Below are 20,188 nucleotides of genomic sequence, written 5' to 3' on the forward strand. Positions count from 1 at the left end.
CTCCACAGCAGAGGTCCGCAAACGCCGGTCCGTGGCCTAGTACCGGGCCGCGTGAGACGCACTCAAAATATTAATCCTGTAAGAGTTGGCTTGTGTTTGTGTTCTTTTGCCTCCCTCTTCAGCCGTGCTTGATCTAATTTCAGTTAAGTCCAAGCTGTATTACGATAGGCTGATTTTATCACGATTCCTTCGTGTTTCGATTTTATTTTAATGCAACATTTGGCATGTTTGTTAGTACATTTTATGTTGTGCAAACATTCAGTTTACGAAGTGACACTGTGTAGTTGTGAAAACCGTTCAGAAGACCACCTGCCTTGATGTAGTGTCAATTTCAGGTTTTATCTCAATAGGATTGGCACAATATGAAAGAAATAAAGATATTATTATTATTACTTTTAATATTTTTAGTTATTATAATTTGTATTCTTCAAATCTATCTAGAGTCAGACCTGTTTGTATTTCGTGTCAGTGCTGGTCAACGTCGGCTTCCTGTAGCAAAGAGAGGAAATCAGGGAATAGGAACCAGTTGGCTTTGGAATTATATCCCCAAACTCTATTTCTCTGGATGTGTTTCTCCTTGTTCCACTAAAGTCCTTGGCGTGTTACGTATCCCATTATCGTGGCAGAGATGTAATACCTCCAAAGTGGGATGACTTTGTTTGGAACTTTTCAAGGTAGCAATAGAGAGCAAGATGACCATTTTAGCGTTTTGGGCTTGTTTGAAGAAAAAAAAAAAGAGCTGCAACGTTGTTATCTAAACGTCTAAAATGGATAACCAAAAAAACAGCTAGCTTTCTGTGAATTTACTTCACAAGGCTACACCACTTTTAATTGCTTCTTGACCTACAGAAGATTGCCTGACGCGGACTTGCTGTCAGGACAAGTTAGGCCCAGCGAGTAAAATCACGACTTTTATATTTTTACTTTTTGATAGCTTATAGCATATGACTATTTTTTGAACTAGATTGGCAGAGCGAATCTTAAGTCAAATTTGATAGGTTAACATAAATGTATTTATTCCATCCATCCCTCCATCCTCCCTGTCAAAACCGGGCCCAAAAACCGTTGCATTCTTCAGACGGAGCAAAGCAAATGTAAGATAAGAATACACATATTCCGTGACAGTAAGTGCGCTCTGTAACAGCTGTGCCCCTGAGTGTTTTTGGTGGGTTTCCAAGGGAGGCGTGTTTGGGGAGGTGTGTGTCAGCGTAAGACTGGATTGGCGGAAGCTAAAACTGCCCACTGTTACATCATCGCCCCTACAACAGCCTCCAAATCAGCTGGATGAGCCTCCCCGTCGTAAGAATGGTTCAGAACGGCGCAGGTGACAGATCCGCCTCAAAAGACTTCATTCATCACTTTACCTTCAAGGTCTGATATGTGGATGAAACACTTCCCGACTCTGGCCTGGAAAATATCATTCTCCTCTTTTGTCAGATTCTGAAACTGTGCTGGAAACGTTTCATCATAGAAACGCGAATGCGTTAAGGCACGCAAGCCGGGAAAAGGTTCGAGCCCCGATTGGCCGACCCGGAATCTTTGATAGGAGGCAGATGTGCTAACGACACCTCGGCTTCAGTACCGTGTAAATCTTAGGTGCCAAACTCCAGTCCTCGAGGGCCACTTTCGAACCCTCTCTCTCAAACACACCTGATTCAAATGCGTAGGATCATGTTCAAGCTCCCGCAGAGCTTTCTAATAAGCTCATCATATGAATCACGTGTGTTGGGGAGAGAATACATGAAGAAAACGTGCAGGATACCGGCCCTCGAGGACTGGAATTCGATACCTATGGTGTAAATCATAAACTGCTTTGTAAGAGAAGACGATAGTGTCTCTGTCGCCGGCATGGAAGCGTTGCTCAACTTGTAAACTTATGACCATCACTGTTTAGAGCCGTGCAAATTGGTTACACGAATGTTGCAGTGCTCTAAAATTGGATATTTTAGTCAAGTCAAATCCGCATTTATCGGGCCGCATTAAATGATGCGGCGGGCCGGATCTGGCCCCCGGGCCTCGCGTTTCACACCCACGCTTTAAGCGGCGTACAGCAGAGATGAAACACTTGAGAAAGACACGAGCTGAGGGGAGTTCACGCGTCAACTTGAAACGACGGTACGGTACGATAACACGGAAAAAGGCCAAATGATGGACTTGCTGATAATTGTGACGATGCGTGAGAGATGTGTTTGTGTTCCACGGGAATTTGCATAAGGATTACTCCATTTGAAAGGGAGGTGAGCCGCCCGCTTCGTATCCAGCCTGAACATGCCTGACTTTGTGGCGTGCATTCCGTTCTTTTCATGACTGATGTCGACAGATCCAACGCCGTCTCTGTCCCAAAAACTGAGTTTAAGTCTTAGTTTTTACCGAACGTTGATGTCATTAGCCGTCGCAAATTTCGAGTTTCCACTGTATAAATGCAAGTACCTGAATCCTAACTAGAGAATTAAATTAATGCTGTATATTGTTCAAAAATTACTACATTGGTTCACAGAAAATTGCGTGGCACAATTAATGAAGCTGTAAAAACATTAATTCTTGTAAAATATTTTTGTGATACCCGTACTTGAATAGTTGTCAGTTTTACCATTATACTTTCTCAAACAAACTGTAACTTTAGGTTGTGTGTAAAGCAAAGAAATTCAGATCAATTCTTTGCTGAACTTCCTTGCGTTGCTCACCTTTTTACTGCTAATAAAATTAAAATTTAATTTGAATGATACAGTCTTCACGGTTTCGTGGCCTCGGTATTTTGCATGTTTTGTTTTTTTCATTAAAAAAAAAGCTATATTTCAGAGAGACGCACTGTGAAGTTTGCCTGCATGCCAAATAGACGGGTTAACTGTATGCAGTATATGTATTTATCAAAAATTTTAATTTATTCACCGTTGTACAGTAACTGTACTGTTATCCCTTCCTGTTTCCATCCCTTGACTGTAGTCGAGATCACGGAGTTCCCCTGGGATCAACGGCGCCTCAATAATGAATTGGAGCGAAGCCTGTAGCTGACCAAACATGGTAACAATCAGAGTTTACGCTTGAAATTCCAATTTATTACAAAAGATTTTTTGAATACGTTGGAATTTCAAGCGTAAACACGAGCGATTTACAACGCTCCCTTTTGAGGCCAACGCTGTCCTGCTGCTCCTTCAGCGTCTCACTCTCAGTGAGTAAATTCCATGAAGAGGCACAGACAATCTGTCAGACAGCTCACGGGCACTCCTACAAGACACGTGATTGGCTCCCGGTGCGACCGTACAACTCCTGTGCCTGACGAGATTACAACCGCTTCCCTCATTGGTCGATGGTCTCGCCGGGAGCCAATTACGTGTCTATCTATCCCTTAATCCATGCATTCATTGGTAATCTGACGTACCAGCTTCCCGAGCCAAGATTCGAGTCCGGAACTTCCCTTGGGTGCACGTTCGCATTCCGCATGCACTCCTTTTGCTAGCTCGGCCGTGAAAGTAAAAGACCAGGCTTGCGTATTGATAGCAAATCTTTTTTTATGATGCCGAAAATATACATCACAGAGCCACAGACACAAATAGCTTTTTGAGAAGCCATTCTTTGATTGTGCCACACTGATTTGTCACTGAAAAGAAAACAGACAACAAAAACAACTGTGCCCATGATAAAACCCACAAGCAGCACTCGTGTATCAAATACACCTCCAAACACTCACGGGGGGCCTTTCAGACCAACAACTCTCTCAGCTTTTACATTCAACTTCGCGCTGTGCCAAAAAGTAGTGAGCGCTTCCACGTCGGGAAGCGGCCTCACGTGACGTCTCGCAAGTTCGGGCAGTATACGGTCACAGTGAAAAGTACGAAACAGAAGCAAGAGAGGACATCTCCATCATGGCAACAACAGCAGTCAGGGACTTTGCGTCCTCAATCTATCATTCAAGGCACAATCGATTGGCCTCGGATTGAAAATAAACCCAAAAGTCATTGCTTGGCGCTTTTGAACTTCAAAAGAGCGGAGAATCGCTTGACCTTTTTCATTTGCGAATAACATTTGTTTCGGGTTTTTTTTTGTTTTTTTTGGCCAGGTTATTGTAGTTTGCACTCCTGCTCACGCGATGGCGCAGTCCTCTCTTGGTTGACTCGAGGCAGGGAAGGAAAATCTGCCATTTGATGCTAAGTAGTCAAAGAATGGCTTCATATGTCATGCTTATGCGTATAGACATAACAAAGGAAGTGCAGTCAGATTTTAGGGTAACAAACATTGACACAATGGTGTATCTTACAATCCTTAACAGATGCCTTGTGATTCACACACCTATCCCAGTCTGGATTACATCCTTGGAATTGGAGCGGGAGCTTAACAGTTGGGTCAAAAACTCTCGCTGACAGTCTGGCACAAAGCGGTGCTGTGTTGAATGAGAGGTTCAAATCAGTTTGGAAATACCCTTACATTTTTTTTTTTAATCAACAGACGGCAATATTCTCATCACAACATTGAGATACTGTAGATATCGAGACTATTTTACACGGGATGGACCCGAGTCGAAGGTCCGACGAACGTCGCTTAATCCTAAAGCTCGGAAGCGTTTGATGTACTTCAAACTGCAAACGTTCGGGTGAACACCATACGCCCCACATACAATTTCAACGCGTAATGAACGACGGATTCCGAATTCCAGAAGCATTTTACAGAAAACTGAAAACATTCTCCCCTTACCTGAATCGTATCGGAAATGGACACAACACTGACATAAACGTAAAGACTCATTGCACGAGAGAAAAAAAAGGGAACATTTGTAAACACGAGCCTCTCGGAGGAATTTCATGCTAGCAAGCCACTTGAAAAAAAAAAGTCAATATAATGTTGAGAAACAAACAAAAAAAAAAAAAATCAAAGACCTACTGCGACGGTTTTTTTTTCCAAGAAACTCATCATCAAGGACCAAATATTTGTTTCAACATTTGAGCGATAAAATTAAATTAGCAAAAGGACCAAGGACCAAACATTTCCAGATAAATACCCAATACCCACGACGGTTATTCATCGCCAAAACATTTGTTAAAGTGTAGCTTGACTAGGCTTTTAACAGGCCACATAACGCATATACAGTACCGGTCAAAAGTTTGAAAACACCTTCAGAGGTCAGGAGATTCACGCCATTAACTCTTTCAGTGCCACGAGTGTCTTTTCAAATTCTTGTTTTTACGGAGGGTAGCTGACGCCCTTGACTAGCGCTGATCTAATATGAAGCAGATTGAGCACTGTAGTGCTAAACGTGACCATTAGATGGCAGTGTTTTCATCCATACAAAACATATACTACATACTTGTAATTCTACGTAGGGAACGCAAATCAATCTTGCATAGAATAGCAACCGTGTTTACATAGACATAGCATACAATATTCTCTGGAAAGATGAGTGATAATGCTAAATATAAGGCTCAACTCCTGATCACGCACAAATGTGAATTTGGGCTCATAAAGCATCATCCACATCATAAAGCTGACAGAGAAAATACCAAGAATGTGCAAAGATCTGTGCAAAATGTGCTTACTTTGAAGAATCTAAATCATGAAACCTTTTACTGAATAAATACAGATCATTCCATCAGTATCCCTCCATAATGTTGACGGCTTCAATTTAACTCTTTAAAATAATTCAAAATAACATGGAATTACTGGGGTGTTCTCAAACTTTTGCACGGTACTGTAGAAGTTTTGCACGTGTCGCCTCTTCAATTTGGTACAATTTAGATTTTTTTTTCCCTCAATTTTTATTTAAAAGTTAAATGGCAGGTACAAGAATTCATGTTTCGAGGATTATTTGAAAAAAATAATCATTTCCTTTAGAGTCAGACGTTTGACTAGCGATGAAGTTATTCATGCAACAAAATACACATAATCCACGTAGACGTGAAGGAACACTTTGTCATTTTACTAAGTTGCCTATGGGTCCTCCAACACCAAAGAAGATCGGAGCCGTTCTTTGAACAAATGCTAACTGAGTACTTAATCCATGCAAACCACAACCAAAGATGAACACAAATAGACCCACATTCTCTTGAGACCATAATTTGAAGTGAGAGAAAAAAAAATACATGGTTTTTTAGTCCTCAACATATACATGTAATTTAAAAAAAAAAATCTAGCACTCGGTCCTTGCTTCCTCGGACATTGATGTACGAGGGTCGATGATTCCGCAACGATTCGGGACTTCACGCCGCGTTTATAACGTTACAATTGCAATTATTTTACATTCCACATCGCCGCGACGATAGATGGGGAATTTCGAGATGGACGAACGTGCCGAAGACAGCGAGGACTGACGGATGTTTTCCCTGGGTAAGTAAAAACGGCTTTGAAGCGGGTGCATGAGTTGAGGCTTTTAAAGTGTACTGTAGTTAAATATCCTGGCAATAAGTTCACAGTTTATTTGATCGTAAACACGAGGTATAACGGAACGAGTATACACAGTGACAGACACGGAGAAAGTTCAGTGGTCGGTGGTCGGCTAAACACTTCCATTTCCTTTTTGCGATTTCGTTCGGCAAAGTATACGCAAACAAATATTTCGTTTGCCGCGGGGCAACGGCCGACACGAGCTCGGTCGTCTTGTGTACTACTAAAGCCATGCTCAAACACAAAATGGGTCAATTCCACCGCCGGGAAAGCCGGGTTTACGTTATGTCACGAGATGCGGGCGCCCAAACACATCGGAGTGTCCTTAACGCACAATTTTTATCTAGAAATCAAGAACAACTTGATTGCTCAGCTAGGATTATACCACATCTTATACTGTACTACGTTTTAGAGACAAAAAAAAATCTTATCTTTAATCGATTATAAAAGCATGAAACTGCCTATGTGGAATAAATTTTTGGCCGGTAAACTCATTCAGACGTATTTGCAAATGCATATTTGAATACAAGATTTTCACAAGTACTTGTGCATGGGAAATTCAATAGCTCCTGGCATTACAGGCGATTTTTTTGGCACCTTTTACCGTAATTCTCCAAATATCGGTGCAAAGAACGCACCCTTAAATTTTTTTGGTCAAATTGATTTTTTTTTTTTTGTTAACCTTTACCGTAATTCTACAAATATAAGACGCACCCGTGTATAGGACACACTATTAATTTGGGGGTCAAATTCCGACCAAAGCGGGTCGACTGAAAATTGTGACTTCCTTAAAGAAAGGAAAGAAATTTGCAATAAGCTCTCAGAATTTATTATCGAAGAATGTAGCCAGTCTCTATAAACTACTTGACATAAAAATCTATAATGGCTTAGTTTTAGGTGTTCAAATTACAGATAGAAGTCCAACATGAAACACGCTCATCAAGAAGAAGCAGAAGAAGACCAACAGGAAGTTAGTGACCTCAATGGGGCTAGGCGTACTCATGGAATATTTCTTGAACTTGAATGTCATCGCTGGCATGCTAATGCTAGCCAAATTTGCTAACCGTTTAGCAAAATCGAATATTATACAAGATAATAAAGCGGGTATTTTTATCCAATCATATTTGCAATCATGTTCGAACGTATTTGCAAATACATTTGCAGTTTCGCAGTCAATCCGGTTTACTCCACATTGGCAGTTCCTTGATATACACCTAAGGTTTTTTTTTTTTTTGTTTTTGTTTTTTTTGCTCATGCAAGAGTACGTCACAAAAACTGAATGGTACGTCACAAAACCGAAGACAAACATTGCTTCAGCGGAACTCAAATCCTCTATCTGGATATACGTCGAGGAGAGCTTTATCTCTAGTATAAGAAAGTGACGAGCATGCAGGAGTTTTACTGGCACAACATGCAAAGTCGTAGTGTCTAACGTTGTTGTTTTTGCAGCCCCGTCGGCTGTATCTAGATCTTTTTGAGCCAAAAGAAACACGAGTGCTCCTTGCTACTAAATAATCTCTGCGTGAATGGATTTGGACCTTGTGTACCCTGAAACTAGTGATGGTAGTATTTCTGCATAGAAATAGATGATGTCAAAAAAAAAAAAAAAAAAAGAGTTTTATAGCTTATCAAGGTTCTCTGCAATGTGTCTGTGTTGACCATCGGTGGTCGCAAACTCCAAGTAGGATATTTCTGGAACGCCGCACGACCGTGACGCAGTTTTGCATGCAAGTAAGAGTAACAGTTTTTGTTTTCTTGTTTGAACATGGCCTTGCAGTAGCTGGCAAGGGAAATGGCGAAAGCGGTGGTAAAAGATGTTGACCACTGACTGTTGGGTCTGTCTCTCTGCTATGCTGGTGCATGTGATCATGGCTGAAGGCAGTGCGTTCTGTGGTGCTGGTGATAGTTTATCGTAGGAGAAGGGCGCGTCCTTCCCGCGGTTGGGAAAGAATGGCTGCCGGCTCTAAACGGCGACGGCCAACCTCATCGTTTTTGTTGTCCTCAAACCGGAACGCGTTAAGTGCTCTGCGCTCAGGGACGCCATCCTGAGTTGAAATAAAACGGGGGGAATTTGAACTTCCTTCTGCCGTCTTCGCGCGCTCCGTTGTGACATCACTAATACGAATAAAGGGTTGCTACACCATTGCTCGGAAAGGGTCGGGATCCGATGGGAGGCGGCCGGCCGTGGGTATGTTGTGGATATTTGCGCTAAGTGCCGTAAGCGAGCATAGCGGTACCGGCGTTTGCTTGCTGCGTGACTTTCCTTGACAATAAAGGTGAGAACACAGCGGGCCTTGGAGACGGAAACTGGGAAACGGCGTGCGTGTGAGCGTCCTTGTTGAATTAGCGCTCGCGCTTCTATTTCAATAGCGTGCGACTTAACAACAAAGAGCGGTGGCGCTTAAAGGCCATGACTCCGCGAGGGGCCTCCTCCGGAAAGTTCAAACGCGCTTCTGCGCGTGAGGATTTTTCCGCATCGCGAGGTGGGATCATTTCAGCCATGGTTTTGCGGATGCTTTGTTACCACGGAAACACGACTAGGACCGGATCGACGATCGGTCCGCGGAATGGCCACTCGTTTGTTTCAAACGTATAGGCGATTAAGCGGATTCGCGCCTCGGCATTTTTGAAAAATCTCGTATTCGCTGATATACCGTGAGTAGTTTTTTTTTTTTTTTGCAACCCGTCATTTCTTGAGGCAAACGGGAGTATGTGAAGGGATGAAACAAGGTGTACGGAGTTATTACATCCATTGTAGCCTTAGTACAGCAGAAAAAAAAATGACAGCTAATCGCCAAGTTGAGCTTTTTTTCAGCAGAATTGAATTCCAAGTGTACATTTCACGGATAAAGAGAATAAGCCCAGGAAACCTTTTTTTTTTGTTTGTTTTTTTTAAATTATAAATGGCTTAGCGTCCTCTTCTGCAGCCACAAGCAGAAAACAGTTCAAGCAGCAACTTTGCTATTGGCTTGCCATAAGTCACATGACACTACGCGCTGTTTCCTTCCTCTTGGTTTTGGATGAATCCAGAGGCAAATACTGCAGGCTTGTTGTTTATTTACCCCCCCGCCATTGTAGTTTGTTGACTTGCTCCAATCAAGCCAAAGTGACCCCTGCCGGAGTCCCATTTTTCACCGCTAACCACAGATTTTAATCCGCGCCAGCGAGAAGGCCCAGTTCAGACACGCCATCCACATGTATCCGCTACGGCGTCCGCACTCGATTCCATAAAACGGCTTCGCCCGAATAAATTTGCAACTTTTAAGAGACTCGCGACAGACGAACCGTCAACGCCGCATTTGCCGTTCGGGATGGTCGCGGTGAATTTGGGAGCAGCCCAAACGTGGCGTCATAAACGGATCCACGTTGAGATCGCGTGTGAACGGGACCCTCGCTCTTATATCGGGCTTCGAACTAAAAAAAAAAAAAAAAGTCACCGTTGGTCCCCCCAAAATTGACTCGGGCCACTTTGGCTGTCAACCGTTGTCGGCGCGCGCGTACGTTTCGAAACGTCTTTCGTCATTGTATTGCAGATGAGAGGGCGAGCTGCACCGAAATGAGAGGTGAGGTAGAATCGGTCTCTTTCAGCAGGGATTTGAAACAAGTTCACGCCACGCCCTCCCCGCCCGCCAATTAGACGCGTCATATCAGCGGGAGTTGGGAAATGGCGCGCGGGTCACGTCACGGTCCGGATGGTAGATTTGTGGCCCGCTGAGAAAACGGGAGGCGCGGCGGTGCAGCACGGTTATTGTTAGAAATGCGAGTACAAATAAGGTCATATAGAATAACCGGAAAGAAAAATGTGAGGCGTGCGGGAGATGAAGCTTAGAAAGGAGGTATAAACTGTATCGAGTATATGAGTAATACATTGCTATGCTTAATATTCCTATGCCAGTCTTGGTTTTACACTAGCAACGGACAAGTTGCCAAGTTTCATTATTCGATGAATACCGTTACAGAGGGATCAGATTTTCCTAGGAAAGGGAAATAAAATCAAACACAGACGGGGTAACGGAACTGCTAAGAAAGGCGTTGGGACTACGGCCACGGTAAGTTCCAAAACTGCGTGAATGCTGAGACAAGCATTCAAATTGTTCCTTTACTTCAAATTCCTTTTATTGCACATAACAGCGTGTTCACGCAACAGAATCACATTGGTGGCAAGAATCTTGTCCTAGTCTTAGCCGGCGCAAATCCCAAATTTGATCAAAAAGGGACCGACTCAACTTTTGGGGTCGTGTGATTATCCCCAAAGGTCGGGTCATATGAATACAGTCAAAACCACCACAATCTTCAGATTTATTTGTACAAAACAACCCAATCTTGGGTTTAGCACAATTTCTTATCCGGCCCCAAAACAAACAAATATTCATTTTTAACCCGACGTTCATGGGGTAAACGAATAAGCCGATAAGTTGCATCGCTCGGTTTTTGATTCAATTTGGGGTCGCTGGAATTCGTTTTTAGAGTGCCGTTTTGTATTTGTGACATTTCTCGGCATTCTCATGCACTTTCCGAAAGATTTGAAAAGGTGCGTTCCATTTCACCCGCCGACAACATTCAATCTCCTTTGGTTCCGGTTTTTCAACTCCTGAGGAAAATATGTGGCTCTCAACCTGAAAAGTACTTTCAAACTGTCAGTTTGTTGTTTTGAGGGGATGACCCGCATCCGGCGGCGGCGTCGCTTCAACGATATTATGGCGTTGGTTTTATTCGATTCCATATAATCAGGGACGGCTGGCGAATATTCCCGAGGTACCGCAACGTATCGTATTAAAAAAAAAAAAAAAATGCCTTGCAGATAATGTCATATAATCAAGACAGAAGATCAAGTAGCATGAAGTTTGTTTTCTACGAATGGTTCTGAGCGGAATTTAGGGCCGAAGAGGCGGCCGCCATGTTTGGCGAAAGCTCCGCACAGAACCGCTAAGTTTTGCTCTGCTTGCAAAGAACTTGAATGCAGAATACGTTCACCCGCTAACGGGGCCGTTTCACTTTATGTGACTAGTATTCGTCTGTTGCAAAGTTATTTTACAAGTAAATTGAATCCATTTCTTTTTATAGTTCTTCGCAAGCTGCTTATTTCTCTTGGCGCTTTCCATGGCGGCGCCGCAAATCAAGTCCGGCCAAGTATCTACGGCGTCATTCCTTTTTCCACTTTGTCTTTCTATTTGACTTGCCCGTCGATACTAAAATAAGATCCAAAGAAGCATCTTAATAAATAATCATTTTATTTGCAGCTTGGAAAAAAAAAAGGAGAAAAATATAGTGTATAAGTAAGTTTGTATTTCGAATTCCTCCATTCCATTTAAGCTCCAATGGATTGGGTGGTGACATAGTTCCACATTTAAAATATTCCACCAGCCGCCACTGATTATGAATCTCAAATATTGAAGGGGCCGTAACATGAAAAGTCAACTTTTTGGAGCGTTTTACTTTGGAACTTTTTTTCCACGGTTTACTTTTAACCACGTTCCAATGATGATTTCTCACCCGTAACGCTCCCAAAGTAGGATTTTTTTCTTCATTGCTGCATTTCTAAGCATCGCTTGCATATTCTGCGCTCTCACACCGGCCCCACCAATGCAGATGAAAAGGAGTAAAAGTCCGCTTAGGTGGGAGCAATTGGCGATACGCGCCGAGCTTACCCGCGTCGTTTGGTTTCGTTTTGGTTGCGGAGCTGAGGAGAAGAGATTTTGCACCGAGTCGGCCAAGTAAACAGCAACGTTTCGTTTATTAGCTACGACGCCTGACTGTAGAAATGCCGAAGCGGCCAAAATGCGTTTCTGGGCGCAGGCAGGCGAACAATTAGCATCGGTGGTGAATAATTCACCCGCGGGAGGAACTATTGTTATAAATACAGGGTTCCCACAGGGGCTGATTTGACAAAAGGAACGCACATCAGTGAGAGCGCTATATCGACGGCGCTTTGCATTTTAATGTCAGTAAACTGCTTGTTTTTGGCGCCGTCATATCCTCATGGGGGCGAGCGGTCAGGATGACGAATGGATCCACGTCGCAGCTTAAGCCGAGAGATGACGCGGCACGGTTAGAGCGGACGAGCCGTTTTACTTCCCGGTGAGGAAAATCGGTACCATAAAACTCACATTTAATCAGAAATGATACCACCCAAACGTAATTACGTCCGCGCGTTACACCGTGGAAAGTACTCGTAAATCATGTTACGGCCCCTTTAAGAATCGCGCCCGTGCTTATGGTCCGCCGTAATGTCAAATGAAAGTTTACAGCAGGATGCATATCTTACCAGGCATTAATTCTAATACAAGCAGAGACCGGAGACTAGACGGCGGCGCCTTCTCTCGGTACACCACCAATAAATAAGACACTACGTTTTGCACGCTATGAGGTAAAATTGTAGGCGTTTGTGTTGTATTTTGGAGAGCATGTGTGTGTAGAGAGAGCTCACTATGTGAGGGAGGTAGGTCGGCGAACACGGTCATGGCAGCGGCTCAATGGCGGAAGGGGGGGGGGGGGGGGGGTCAAGCTGAGCTGTGGCGGCTGCCGCTGCTGCTAAGGGAGGTGCAAAGAAGCATGTGGAGTGGGATTGTCTGATGAGATTATGACAGGGGGGAGGGGGGGGGACACCATTTGAGGTGAAAGGTGTCTATGTGGGGAGATATTAGGCTTGTTGGATTTTTGTTTGTCTGCATATAGTTCTACTTGAGTATCTAGTTGAAATAACTGTACCTTTTTAAAGTGACACGACAAAGAAGCCACATAGTTTTTTTTTTCTTGTGATGTTGAGTGCTGGTGGTAGGTGATGGGCGTCCAAACCCAAATGTTCCCATCAAAGAAGAAAAAAAAATATTTTCTCTCTCCTTCTTTCCAAACGCACCCCTTTGACCAAGTTCTTTCAGCGCGGAGCTGTTCCTGTAAAGGGGTGCCACCGTTTTAACGTCACACATCCTGGTCCTCAAAGACCTCCAAGAAGAGCGGCGGAAAGAGTTCGTTGGGACACTCCACCTTCATGTGGAGGAAGCGGCTGGCGTGGCACGCCCCGATCATGCGCAGGTCTGTTACCTTCATCAACAGCTTGGGCCAGAAGTGAGGAATGTTGTGCTTGCGGTAGTTGATGTAGTGCTCGAACGCCAGCAGGTACGCCTCTTGGCACTGCTCGATCTTCTCCACGCTTGTCAGCCCTGAGCGATCTTGGGTGACAATATAAATAAAATTTGATTGATTGATTGATTGATTGATAACATCTCCTATTATAGCCTAACTGAATTTTGCCACTGGCTGGTGACTGAAAATGACATCACAGTTGCTAAGGGCTCAAATAATGAAACATAGCTCAGCCGGCAAGCTGACCTGTGATTGGTTGTTACCTGAGCAACTGAAACGCCATTTGAGTCGATAGCCGGTAGCAAAACGGAAAATAAGATGTTTTTTTTGCTGCTTAATTCATACTCTAAATTCCCAATAAAAATCAAAATGCCATGTCAAGACTTTTGAGTGGTTCTTGAGGGTTCCCCGGAAGCTGTGGGTACCATTTTTGTGACCCCAGACCTCCTAGTCACAGAGGTATCAAAACCTGCAGCAGGTCTAACGTTTGATGATTTATTTTTAGTTTTATAGCTTGTATTGTATTGATTACATTGTCCTCACCTGAGCTCATTAGAAGGACGGCCTGCATCAACGCCACCTCAGAATCATCCAGGTTAAACTGGGCGAGGCTTTTGCCTAAATCGAAGATGGCGTCCGACACCACGCCCAAGCCGCCGTTCTTCAGCTGCTCACGTTTCACCGCCATCTCGCCGTTTAGCGTGAGCGTCTCGCTTTCCGGATCGTAGCGCACGGCGGCCCGGAGCGACATGATCTCCATGCAGCAGCCTTTCAACAAAATGATCTGGTCTTCACATGGAAGCTGCGAAGGAGACGATTAGAAGATTTATGGATATGCGGTGCATCAGCTGTTTTTCTTGGATAATTTTCATAATTCGGTTTTGTTTGAATTGAGGTCTTCTTGTCTTCTGGTGTGTCAGTTTTTTTCCCCTCTTCCTGCAGTGCGGGTATGTGTCAGGGGGCGTAGATGACCTACATTCAACGAGCGGCAACAGAGCACACCTGATTTCTGTTGCTTCTCGTCAACTTCTGCAGAGCCCGGTTCACACTGATTCTGCCAAATAATTCACTTTTTCCACATACGCCCCGCAATGTGCTCCATGGACTTGTCATTCCAGTTTGGTGCGACGAATAAGACGTTTGAAAGGTCTTACGTTGCGAGTGGGTCATTGAAGGCACCTCAAGTCAAGTGCCCGACGCCGGAGAGTACAGCGCTTCATTTCTTGTTTATTCAGGTCCAGATTGGAAACAAAAACACTCAGCTCACGTTCAGTCTGACTACATTTCCCAACATCCTTAGACACGGAAACAGGAAGGCGTTCTCGTGCCGCAAACTTGAATGCAAAGGTAAATGGGAAGGAACATTTTAACGTTTGAATTGGTTTGAAATCTCCACATCTCCACTTTATTAAGCTTCACGTTTTGCCCATGTTTCTGATCCCTGATTTCATTTTTTAGCTTGCCCCGGCGTTCCTCATCAACACGCCTCCTTCAGGGTTGCTTTTTCTGGTTGTGGCATCAAGAATATTATACGACGTACCTCTGAGAACATGGGCAGTTTCTTGGCAAAGTCCACGACTCGTGTGATGGCGGGCGTCATGATCTTGGTGAATTCACTGAAGGCTTCCAGGTCCACCTTATCTCCTTCTGAGGTGGGCACCAATCTCTGACCAATGTCATCTGGCTGGAGGCAAAAGTCATCCAGTTATTATTTATAATATGGCCGTTCGAGGAGAAAGGAGAGGAAAATAACTCTTGAGCATTTTGCCGTTTACCAAAAACTTGCGCTTCTGTTTCCAGCTGGATCCTTGGGCATTGGTGTGCCGATGGGCCTCGGTCGCCATTCGGATCAGTTCCCACTCGGAGGTGTTTGGCTCTGGCCTCACCTGCAGGGTCCGCACCAACTCCTCCCTTTTTCTTTTCTCGCGATTCTCCTCAATGAGTCTCCGTTTAGCCACGCGCTTTGAGTCATCCAATACCACTGGCGGGCGAGAGAGTTTGGGGCAGGTGGGAAATACAATTTGGTTGGTACGCAGTTTTACTGGATCGTTTTCACTTTGAGAAAATGCTTGAATAGAGTTTTTCTGGTGCGGACTAAGTATGTTTCCGTGACAAAGGGAAGCCAAGTTATTAGTAGCGTTTTGACATAAATGCAAACGAGGAACAAGGTGCTTGATAATGACGCGAGAGCAAAAGCTCGGGGACATCGAAGAACTGAACCAAAACTTATTGATAGTTGAATTGTCGCTTGAAATATCTCACACAGTTTAGAATGAACACAGTAAACTGCCAACTCAGCGACTGTCAACTGGTAAGATTGTAATCTTGGTAAAAAAACAACAGTCAATTGCTGTGTCTCTAAAATGTCTTATCTCAAAAATAACAGCAGCTCCAGTGTCGTTACTGTTGTCTAAAATCACATGATGGTTTAGGAGCGCATCGACTTTACAGTTGGCTATGTTCTACAAAAGAGGCTTCAGGACATTAGGAATTTGCATGTGACCGTAGTCCTGGATGGTTCTGAGATAACCTTTGCCTGCTCGTTACACCGGGCCACCGCAAACGTCTACAAAAGCAAAATACAGTAATTCCCCAAATATAAGATGCACTTTTTTGCCCAAATATGAAGGCCGGAAGTACGGGTGCGTCCCGTACACAGTAATTTATAGTTTTTGGGGGGTTTTTTTTGCACACCATCCGAGAAAGCTCGATCTGCCAGCTACACGAACCGAGTTTTGATGCACAGATGTGCATTTTTATATCTGCCGTATTCTTAGTTCAAATAATTACCGTAATGGTACGACTTAGCAGGCAGTGCGTTTTGCAGCTAACAGCACCTCGTGTTTGTTACGCCGTTATTTTCAACAAAAGAAACGAGCAGACTGAACCGCCGTCCGAGTCCATCCTTGTTCACGCGCAGGAATATTCCGAAAACAGAGAGGATTAAACGCCTCGCTTTTTTTGTCCACATTGCAGTCCAAATGACTGAAACGCGGTGATTCTGGAGATATGGGCATTCCGCCACGAGTGTCACCTCCATTCATTAAAAACAAAAACCCATGTAGTGGATACGAATTCTTTTCACTGGCACACAACCGAAGTATTTTACGTGAGGAAAATTCCCATCCGTGGCACTGAAAGAGTTACACTTTGAATAACAGAAATGGAGATTTTGTTCTTGGGACATAACAGCCAGCACTAGAACATGGATAGTGTTTCCTTCACTCACAGTCCATGGCCATGCCAACAGAGATGCACTTCTTAAAGCGACAAAGCTGGCACTGGTTGCGGGTGATCTTGTCGATGATGCAACAGCTTTCATATTTACATGAGTATGCCGGGTGGAGGTTCTTTTGTATGGTTCGACGGAAGAAACCCTGGAAGGGTAAAAGAGACACAAAGAGGCCCTGATAAAAGATCCGAACAAGATAACACAGAATAAACAGGAAGCAGGAAGGAGGCGAATTAATAATATTATGCAACAGCGTGATCGTAATATCGAGAGGGTTGACTAAAAATAAGGGGTTTTCCCTATTAAATAGCATCTGGACCTAAATATGAATCATACATGAGTCACAATGCATCGGTCCAAAAATCTCTCCAGTCGTTTGGTTTAAGCTTACTGTCGCGCGCAAAATAAGCAGCAGCCGAAGGGCAGAAACACAGCTTCCTCCTTGGCAAAAAGCAAACAAGCAATTTTGCAAGGGACGTTTACACCAAAATAGTTTTCACTGATTATAATGATTTAATGGCTATAAAAGTGACAGCTTCTGACTCGTTTGGAAATACAATGGGAATAATGACAATTTTTATCTCCGCTGCAGGATTTGACAAGGAGCTCATGTGAGTCTATTCTTTGAGGATATACGGTGAGAAAGGGCTTTTAGGCTGTGCTATTTCAATATTTTGCACCATTTGTCTGCAGATGGTAATATATCTGTGCAAAGTAATAGCACAGTTGACAATATTAACAAGCTGTATTGCTGTTATTGATCATCCAGAATGAAACGGAAAAAAGCCTAATCGAGTTAAATAAATGTAAGACGGCACAATTCGATTGGATGGGCATTTCACAACCCGTTCATTACAGTGGAACCGACGTTTTGATGAGTCATCCGGTCCAAAACTCCGACTGTAATTGCATCGCACGGAAGATGTTAGCGATATTAGCGAGATCAAAGCGTCAAGACTATTTATCCATCCCACACACCAAATCAAATAGAAGAAATGTACCGTGTTTCCCCGGGTACAAGTTGAGTTTTTTTCCCCCTCGTTTTCAACCCCCATATTAAGGGGGTCGACATAACTCAAAACTTGTACCGGGAGAAATACGGAAATGAAATTAACAACGGCATCGTGCCTGCTGCATGGAGTGTCTTGTCTTCTGGGTTTCACCCTCCGGTTTCAAAGAATGCCCCCATAGACTCTTACCGTACCTTGCAACCCTCACATGTGATGCATCGGTAGTGGTAACCCGTGGCTTTGTCGCCGCACACCACGCATGGCTCATCCTTCTCCAGGTAGCTGGGGATGTACCCTGGAACAGAGATGCTAAGAGCTATAGGAAAGGAGGAGGAGGTTAAGGAGAAAGATGGGATGGAATTAAGAGAGAGGTGAACATCCAATGCCAGGTAAGGTGGGATGAGCAGACAGTAACGAAGATCGGGCATGGGTACGGTTTAAGCGTATGAAGGATGAGTTGTGATTACGAGTGGGGAGGACGATGACAAGTACAAGGGGGGGAGGGGAGGGGGGGCTTTGTATTAAAACGAGGCTGCAACGAAGCTTCTTTGGATGGCACCCCGAGGGTTTGCGAGCCGGGGTGGGAAGTATTTAGCGTATATCCGCCGGCCGTTTACACACGTGCATACGTCACAAGGGGCTTCAGAGCAAAGTTCATCACATGCTTGGCATTAGTTATGTCACATGAATGTTTCGGCTCTCACTTATAACGTGAAATCGTATATTTAGAGGCTATTTAGTTGGTGCACAGCAGGGAGTCATACCGTGGCTTTCCGCATCATTGTCCATCTTTGAGCCTTTGAAGCATGGCCCCTGTTTAAAGTTGGCAACGTGTGCGCACGCGTGTGTTTTTAAACAACAATTGCATTGATCGACGTCAGTGCTTCTCAAATAGTGGGGCGCGAGGTGATGCCGGGGGGGCGTGCATGATCCCAGGAACAAGGCTTTGTTTTTGATATGTGGAACGTAATTGTCTTTTTTTCCGTTTTGGACTAAGCTGTAACCCGTATAAACGCCATCAAAATAATTAACAGTTGTTGAAAGTTGATTTCTATTGCATTTTTCTGTTGTTAATATTAAATAGGATACATGTGTAGGTATACTTAAACAATTTTCATCAAAAATAATCTTATTTATAGTCAGTGCATCGACTGCGGGGGCGCAAAAAGTTTTCTCTTATAGTTGAGAAACACTGATCTACACGAAGCCCATCATTGTCCTTATTTTAAACGTGTGTTCTTGCACCGCTACGTGTGTGCGTGATCATGGAACGATTTGTGCTTATATTGAAAGCATTTTTGATTAAACTACGGTCTTATGACTTTCAGAGAAGCTACTTTTCCCCCTAAAAGACACACTTTAAAGAAAGCTTGGTAATTGCATTTAATCTTATCTTGTACTCATGACTTATCATTGAATCATGACTAATCTGTTACCACACAAACAGACATGCTGTTTGGCATATTGTTCCTAAAGGCAGAATGGAAGCTCACTAAGACTCAATTGTTGCAGTGTATAAAAGGGAATACAATCGCTCTGACTATTAGGAGTTTAAATCTTGAGAAAAACCACCTCTCAACACAGATTTGCTGATAACTATTTCTATTGAAAAGACTACAGTTTGGTAATCGGGCCTTATTATGACGACGGGTCGTTTTTGACGGGGACGCATACTTTCAAATCAACGGACGCGTCGTTTTTTGATGGATTTTGAGCACGGAAAAAGATTTCGCTCGCCAAAAATCCGTCCTTGCTGGCTTACGATACCTTTCGTTCTCGCTCAACCTCTGGCTTTGTCCGCGCTTTTTCCGGGTGAACGTACCCAGCAATCTAGTTGGAGGTCAATCGGTGTACATTTGCTAGCTCTGATTGGCTGGCTTTGTGGCACATTGGTAAAATTGACAAATTGAGAGAGGGGGATCGTGAGCTCGCAAAATCTTTTTCTGCGCTCACAATCTTGCATTGCTTGCTCTAAATCTATCATTTTTCTGTGCTCAAAATCCAATATTACTCACTCAAAATCTTTCATTGCTCACTCACGAGTGGCAAAAATATAATTCAGTTAAAAAAGTGCTGTCTTGAGGCCCTAAACAACGTCATTGGCAGACAAATGAAAAAAAAGTCCAACTTTCATCCTAACCCTACCCAAACTATCTTCAATTCTGGAGATTGGGGACAGTGATTTTGGATTGGCAGGCATGCTAGTGATCCCACGTTTTTCTTGAGTTGAAACTCAAATTCAGGAGGAGCGGTGTGGTTTTCGTGGAAAAGCTGAGTAGCTCAACACCCTCCCTTAACATGCACTTTGTGGAATCTAAGGGTAGCACGGCTCAGACGTAGTGTTAGACTCCCAACTGAAAGGTGGTGGATTCGATCCCAAACCACGGCGACTATGTCGACGTATCCTTGAGCAAGACATTGAACCTTTTGTATCCAGCGGACCGAGCGGGCCGCTGCGTGGCAGTAGCCTCCGTTAGCGTGCGAATGGGTG

The 20,188-nt window shown here is 43.8% G+C and overlaps 1 protein-coding gene across 6 annotated transcripts in view; it reads right to left on the bottom strand.

Moving 5' to 3' along the window:
- Nucleotides 1-20,188, bottom strand: part of LOC148410985 (thyroid hormone receptor alpha) — a 65,975-nt gene that overhangs the window by 803 nt on the left and 44,984 nt on the right. For 3 of the 6 annotated variants that reach the window (XM_088436509.1, XM_088436510.1, XM_088436512.1), the window contains 6 exons: nucleotides 17,892-18,013; nucleotides 16,685-16,832; nucleotides 15,231-15,436; nucleotides 14,996-15,139; nucleotides 13,999-14,257; nucleotides 3,492-13,541 (listed from right to left, as the gene is read on the bottom strand). In XM_088436509.1, coding sequence (XP_088292635.1) covers nucleotides 13,291-13,541; nucleotides 13,999-14,257; nucleotides 14,996-15,139; nucleotides 15,231-15,436; nucleotides 16,685-16,832; nucleotides 17,892-18,013 — 1,130 coding nt within the window. In that variant the 3' untranslated portion in view covers nucleotides 3,492-13,290. Of the gene's footprint in view, nucleotides 1-3,491; nucleotides 13,542-13,998; nucleotides 14,258-14,995; nucleotides 15,140-15,230; nucleotides 15,437-16,684; nucleotides 16,833-17,891; nucleotides 18,014-20,188 lie in introns of those variants that run through there. The other 3 variants (XM_088436511.1, XM_088436513.1, XR_015868133.1) reach the window with 2 other exon arrangements.

This window comes from Hippichthys cyanospilos, chromosome 16, assembly GCF_059441005.1.
Source record: "Hippichthys cyanospilos isolate Australia breed blue-spotted pipefish chromosome 16, RoL_Hcya_1.0, whole genome shotgun sequence".
In the NCBI taxonomy this organism is placed as follows: Eukaryota; Metazoa; Chordata; class Actinopteri; order Syngnathiformes; family Syngnathidae; genus Hippichthys; species Hippichthys cyanospilos.